The sequence below is a fragment of the Trachemys scripta genome, chromosome 9 (genome assembly GCF_013100865.1).
Source record: "Trachemys scripta elegans isolate TJP31775 chromosome 9, CAS_Tse_1.0, whole genome shotgun sequence".
NCBI lineage: Eukaryota > Metazoa > Chordata > Testudines > Emydidae > Trachemys > Trachemys scripta.
This window is the reverse complement of record NC_048306.1, coordinates 27,298,940-27,304,939: the sequence shown is the minus strand read 5'-3', so window position 1 is coordinate 27,304,939 and position 6,000 is coordinate 27,298,940. Positions and strand designations below refer to the sequence as shown.

The 6,000-nt window shown below is 49.1% G+C and overlaps 1 protein-coding gene across 3 annotated transcripts in view; it reads left to right on the top strand.

Annotated features, from left to right (window-relative positions):
• Positions 1-2,426: 2,426 nt before the first annotated feature.
• BRWD3 (bromodomain and WD repeat domain containing 3) overlaps positions 2,427-6,000 on the top strand; it is a 92,660-nt gene continuing 89,086 nt past the window's right edge. For 2 of the 3 annotated variants that reach the window (XM_034780888.1, XM_034780887.1), the window contains exons 1-4: positions 2,430-2,730; positions 2,812-2,870; positions 3,010-3,039; positions 3,375-3,434. In XM_034780888.1, coding sequence (XP_034636779.1) covers positions 2,694-2,730; positions 2,812-2,870; positions 3,010-3,039; positions 3,375-3,434 — 186 coding nt within the window. In that variant the 5' untranslated portion in view covers positions 2,430-2,693. Of the gene's footprint in view, positions 2,731-2,811; positions 2,871-3,009; positions 3,040-3,374; positions 3,435-6,000 lie in introns of all 3 variants that reach the window. The other variant, XM_034780889.1, reaches the window with a different exon arrangement.

Sequence of the window (6,000 nt, the reverse complement as noted above, 5' to 3'; positions counted from 1 at the left end):
AAAATACAACTTCAAAATAAAGAATTATTAATAAAGAAGTAAAGGGTTATTGACTTGCTCATCAAGAAACAAGTAAAGAGAAGGCAGGACTAAGGAGATGTTCCCACAAAAATACACAGGATCTGTAGTGAATAGCTGTCATTTAATCTCACTGAATGATACATTTTGACAACCCCATAAAAATATAAAGCTATCAGGTTTTGACATCTTTTGGTGTGGCAAAGTCATTTTCTGAAGCTTTGCCAAGCCATGTTTCCTATGAGAAATTATCTGCTGTCCTTGAGGATCTTTAAGTTGGTTGCTACTGCACCCTTCTTCCTCTGACGGTTGCAAGCCTTTAAAAAAAAATGCAGTTTAACAATAATGTCTGTTTTCTTCAACACTGAGGGCAACTTATTTTTACTTGAGTGACTAAAGGTAGCCTACCTGTGGCCCTGATCCTGGAACTGGATGAGGGTAGGCAGACCCTGGTGCCTACATGGAATCTCATTGACTTCAGGGGTTGGCCCACATTGATCCAACTGCAGGACTGAGACTGGTCTGAACTTCAAAACAGCTGAACACTTGCAGTGTCCAGGTCCTACTTACTCCAACGGGAGGAATGAGTGCACAGCACTTCTGACGATCAGATCATTTATTTTGGTACCTATCTATAGGCTACCAAATTTGAACATTTTATGGAGAATCATAGAATACTGGGTTAAAAGGGACCTCAGGAGGTCATCTAGTCCAACCCCCTGCTCAAAGCAGGACCACTCCCCAGATAGATTTTTGCCCCAGATTCCTAAATGGCCCCCTTAAGGATTGAGCTCACAACCCTGGGTTTAGTAGGCTAATGCTCAAACCACTGAGCTATTTGAATTCCTTTATTTAATAGTTATAGCAGAGAGTAAATCACTACAAACATATACTGGTATTATTTATAGGTCTATTTAAGATCTTTATATGTCATTAAAACACTAATATGCATATTGTTGTGTATCTTAGTTTAAGAAAACTTTGAATCATGAACAATGCACATTATTTTTTAAAATTAATACTTATTTCCAAATGGCTGCTGTATTCATGCTATCAAATGATCAGACATTGTCTTCAAAGCCCAGCTTATCAGTAGCAACTATTTGGTAACCAGTCAAACAACAAAAATAAGCATGACAAGGTGGGTGAGATAATATCTTTTATTGGACCAACTTCTGTTGGTGAGAGAGACAAGTGTGTAAGCTCAAAAACTTGTATCTCTTGCCAACAGAAGTTGGTCCAATAAATGATATTACCTCACCCACCTTGTCTCTCTAATATCTTGGAACCGACACATCTACAACACTACATACAAAAACAGGCATCGCATCCGTAAAAGTAATCCCTATTACTTTGGACTGCTGTTACCATTGCAGCTAAACTTTACCTCTTTTCGGGTTGCCTAGATGAGATGACCGAATACTTTTTTCCACCTCTAACTCACATAATAGTAAAGTAGAACAATAATTGAATCTCATGAATTTCAGTCTTATATGTTAAGGGCTGAGTAAGGTCTGTTCTTGGCCTCACTCTTTCTTAACTATTTCCTTGTGTTGGCAGCAGGATTGTAATGTACTTCTGTAATCACACTTCATCTGTACCCCAGTGCTTGAAATACCTGCCTCTTATACCAGAGGTGCTTAAAATATTATACATACTTTGTAAAATGCTTAGCGATAAGGCTCCTTTAATTTAAGCAGTCATGACATTAGGCATAAGCAGACTAAACAATTGCTTAGGACCCAGGCAGCTCAGCCCTCACTCCCCCATTTAGTACTACTCCTCAAAATACCATTCATCTTAGTTAATGTGGGCTTTTTAACTTGTGTACATAAGTGCTGAGTTGATGGATTGTCTGGCCCGGGAAAGAATACACTTAGGTCACTGGCTGGATTGCACTAGAATAAATGGTGGATCATCAGCCAGAGGTTATGGGCGTGCTGCAGATAGATGAACAGGCCGGTTCCCTCTCGCCTTAAAGCCTATGTTTAGGATGGGGAGAGTGGTCCTGCTTAGAGCCCCCGCTGGGCAGGCACCGCCTCTGACCTTAAAGGCCTCCCCTGGGTGCAGCCGGCCCCAGGATTCCGAACCGGGTTTCACAGGCAGCTCGGTCAGGCTGCGCTGGGGCGGCTCAGCCCGATCTCCTGGCTGGGCGCGGCCGAGGAGGCCCAGCGCCAGGACGGCCGTCCGGGCAGTACATCAGCCGGCCACAGGGCAGCCGGCGGGCAGGGGGCGCTGTGTGCCAGGGGTTACAATGGCGGGCCTCAGCATCGCCCCCGCGGGGGGAGGGACCAAGTCACAGCGCGCAGGACGCAGACCCGGAAGCCGCACAGGGCCGCGGCATCACCGAGTTTCCGGAAGACTCGTATCAGAGCGTCGTCCCGCTGTCCTAGCACGTCCCCCGAGTCCGTCCGTCCTTCTTTCCGCGTAGGCTTTCCCCTGTCTGGACGGCCGCCCCCTAGCGGCGGGCGGTAGCGCTACACCCTGCTCGGCGGCTGCCTCGGGCCGGGATATCTATGGGGCGAAACGAGATGCAATGAACCCGAGAGCGAGCGAGACAGCGACGAGCGCGGCGGACACGCACCGGAGCAGCTCCATGGGGGATCGGCCGCAGTAGGAGCGGCTCCCCCCGGGTACGATCCGCCCCTGTCCCTCCCTCGGGCCTCTGGAGGAGGATGGCGACAGCGGCCGCCCCGACCCAGCTGGAAGCCGGTGGGTATCGCTGCGGGGGGAGGCGGGCGGCGCTCCCTGACGGGTGTCCCCCTTGTAACCGCGTCCCCTTCTTCTCCGCAGAGCTCTACTACCTGATCGCCCGGTTCCTGCAGTCCGGACCCTGCAGGAAATCCGCCCAGGTGAGCAGCCAGCGCGGGGCTCCGGCCGGCCCGGCCCCGCCGCCGGGGCCAGCGGGGGGACGGGGTTGGGCGGATGGGGCGGCGGAGCCGCCGCTCGCTCGGTGGGTGCCGGACTCACGTCCTTTGTGTCTCTCCCCAGGTGCTGGTGGAGGAGCTGGAGGCGCACCAGGTAGGGGCTACGGACTGGGGCGGGCGGGCGGGTGGGAGTCACCCGGTCCCGCAGTGGGGCCCCCCGCGGCTCTTGGGGACCCTTCGGGCAGCAGCGGGGAGCGATCGGGGGGTGCCTTGCGGCGGGCGCCTCTCCAGGTGCTACCCGTGCGGGGGTGGGCAGGGCCTAGGAGTGGGGTAAGGATCAGCCTCTCCCGGCCCCCGCGCGCCCCCCGCCTGGGGCCGGGCCGTGGAGCAGCCGGGGCGCGGGGCAGGGTTGGCTGGGAAGGGGGTTAGGAAGGGGGGAGGGTGCGGGAGATGCCGTGCCTGCGCTGACTGCCCCCTCCCCTGCCGCAGCTGATCCCCCGCCGCCTGGACTGGCAGGGCAAGGAGCACCGGAGGAGCTTCGAGGATCTGGTGAGTGAAGTTTCGCTCCAACTTCCCCGTAAGTTCCCCCGCCCGGCTGCCGCTCCCCACCGTGGGGTGAGCGCTGAGCCCCGGGGTGGGGCGGGGGGCGGCCGCCTCGCCGGTCACTGGGGGTGTGGGGGGAGTTACTGCCCCCGGCGCGTGTGTGCGGGAGGCTGCGAGCGAGGTGCCTGTTGTGGAGGGTTATCTGAGGGCACGAGAAAGAGCTGGGGGGAGCCTGGCGAATGGCATAACGCTTAACAAGTTGTAGTTCCGTGTTTGGGAATGGAAGCTGCCTTCTGATTGGCTGCAACTCCAAAATACGGGAACTGAGGACAGGGCCAGTGTTTCTACGTGTGGGGGCGGGGAGGACACCATGGCCCTGGCACAGTGGGAGGCTGCGGGGCAGCTAGGGGGACAGCTGGAGCCCGAGGGTCACTTACTGCGGCTGAGTAATAACCCTGTGAGCTGTGGACCCCTCGTCATTAATGGTGACAATACCAGCAGCACTTCTTTGGCCTTCTAGGATTTCAAAGCACTGACACACTGTCACCTTTAAATGGGGTCTAAATAAACCTTTTAGTAAACCTACCAACTACAGTGATATTTCCACTTTTAAAAACAATTCAATATAAATAGTCCCCCCCCCCATTAAAAACAACAAGTAAACATTCCCCTGCAGTGCTGGAAACCCAGCCATCACTGCCAACCCTAAGAACTTGTATGTGAAACCATCAATCAACAAATGAAACACTGCATTGATTGCTCTTGTCCTAGATGAGAGGAAATGCCAAATGTAAACAAAATATAGTAACAAGAGAATAGATTATTAGAACTGAAAGAACTTCCCTGAAATCCAATGTTACTGGTAAGGTAAAGAGAGTTGACAACATAAGATACTGCAGTAGCTTTTTAACATCCTCAGAATGTCCCCTGTGAAGTAAGACACAAGCACCTGCCATTTGCAAGAGGGAAACTAAAAGGCAGGTTAATTGTTTAAGTGACACACAGGAAGTCACTGGACAAAGACAGTATTATGATTCAAGGGTTCCTGGCTCCTGGCCTATGTTCAATCCATCACACCACACTGATGTAATTGACTGCCTTATTTAAACAATAAATCCTGCACAAGCTCACTTAAATGTTTCAGGAATGTGTAGTAAAAAAATATGAAATGTTTCATATTATAGTTAGCAAATCCAGAGATTCCATGTGCAGAGACACAAGGCAATCAGAGAGAGTGACTCGTTTCTCGAGATGTTGGTTCCCCTCTGCAGTGAAGCAACATATGGCCTTTAGGCCCCTGGAGACTTTGTGGGCCTGATCTTCAGAGGGGGTGGCACCTGAAGCCCCTGTTGACTGCAGATGAAGTACTTGGGCTTTAGGCACCTGGAGACACTCGCAGGGATATGCAGTTCCTGCTGACAGTATATGAAGTTGTGGTGGTTCTGGTTGGAAGCAGCAAAGACTGGAAGAAATGAGTTGGTTTTCATTGTCTTTGGAGGGTACAAATCACCCCCCGGCTCCGCGCTTTTAAAGTTACCGGGAGTTATATACAATAAAGCTTGGCACCAATATAGGACTTTGCAGTTCAGAATGACGTTAAATCATTCTTATTAATTTTCATAACATCCATATTTTGCACGCATATGATCTTGACTTGCCCTGCCTGTCTATCAGAAACTGAAGATAAGCACCTGTTTCCCTTCCACCTAACAAATTATAATGATTGTGTGGAAGGGTGACATGGTATTGCTCAAACTTTACTACATTGTTATTGACTGAATAACAAGTGTTTCACGTGGCAGTGTCCCCTGGAACAGTAACTTTGAAGTTAAACTAAAAGATGGGAAGTCCCCCTTACAGAGGGGACTTGCAGCATCCATACCTTGTGGTTTTTCTTTTCTCTAAGCTATGGAGAGTTGAAGGAGAATATCATGCTCCATCTAACCTCTGGCAGATGGTAGCCTGGCCTGATATTTAAACTGAAAGAAAGGGAAGGGAGTAAGTACTGTGGTGAATAAAACTTCAGTGCAATATTTTTTTTTTTCCTAGGGAACCAAATATCTAGCTGCTAGGTTATTTCATGTTTGCTCTGCGATTATATCTGTCACCTGAGATGAACGCCAACAGTAGGGGAGACTGAATCTGATTTCAGGCATATATAGCATTTGCTTCAAAAGAAACATTAATCTTTGCATTTTTGTTCTTTATATTATTAAATCCATCCCCACTTTCTGGAGCACATTGGGGCACCTCTGGATTATCTTGTTTGTTTATCTAATGGCATTTTTTGAGGCCACATAAAATTATTTAAAACTTTAACCTTGTACCAGTAAAATGAAAACAATAAAAATCAGGTGGGGGGGAAAAAAAGCTGAGGAAAAAATAAGGTTTTGGAATTGTTTGGAAGTGGTTGCGATTTCTATATTTTAATAGATAATTAAAAGGTTTTGCTTTCTGACTTTAAAACGGGCAGGAAATTTCCCTCATTTGCTTTTTGTGTTAATATTACGTAACTAGTTAAGGTGGGTTACAGTAGAGTAAAGGAGTATAAATTAAATATTGTGTGTAGCTC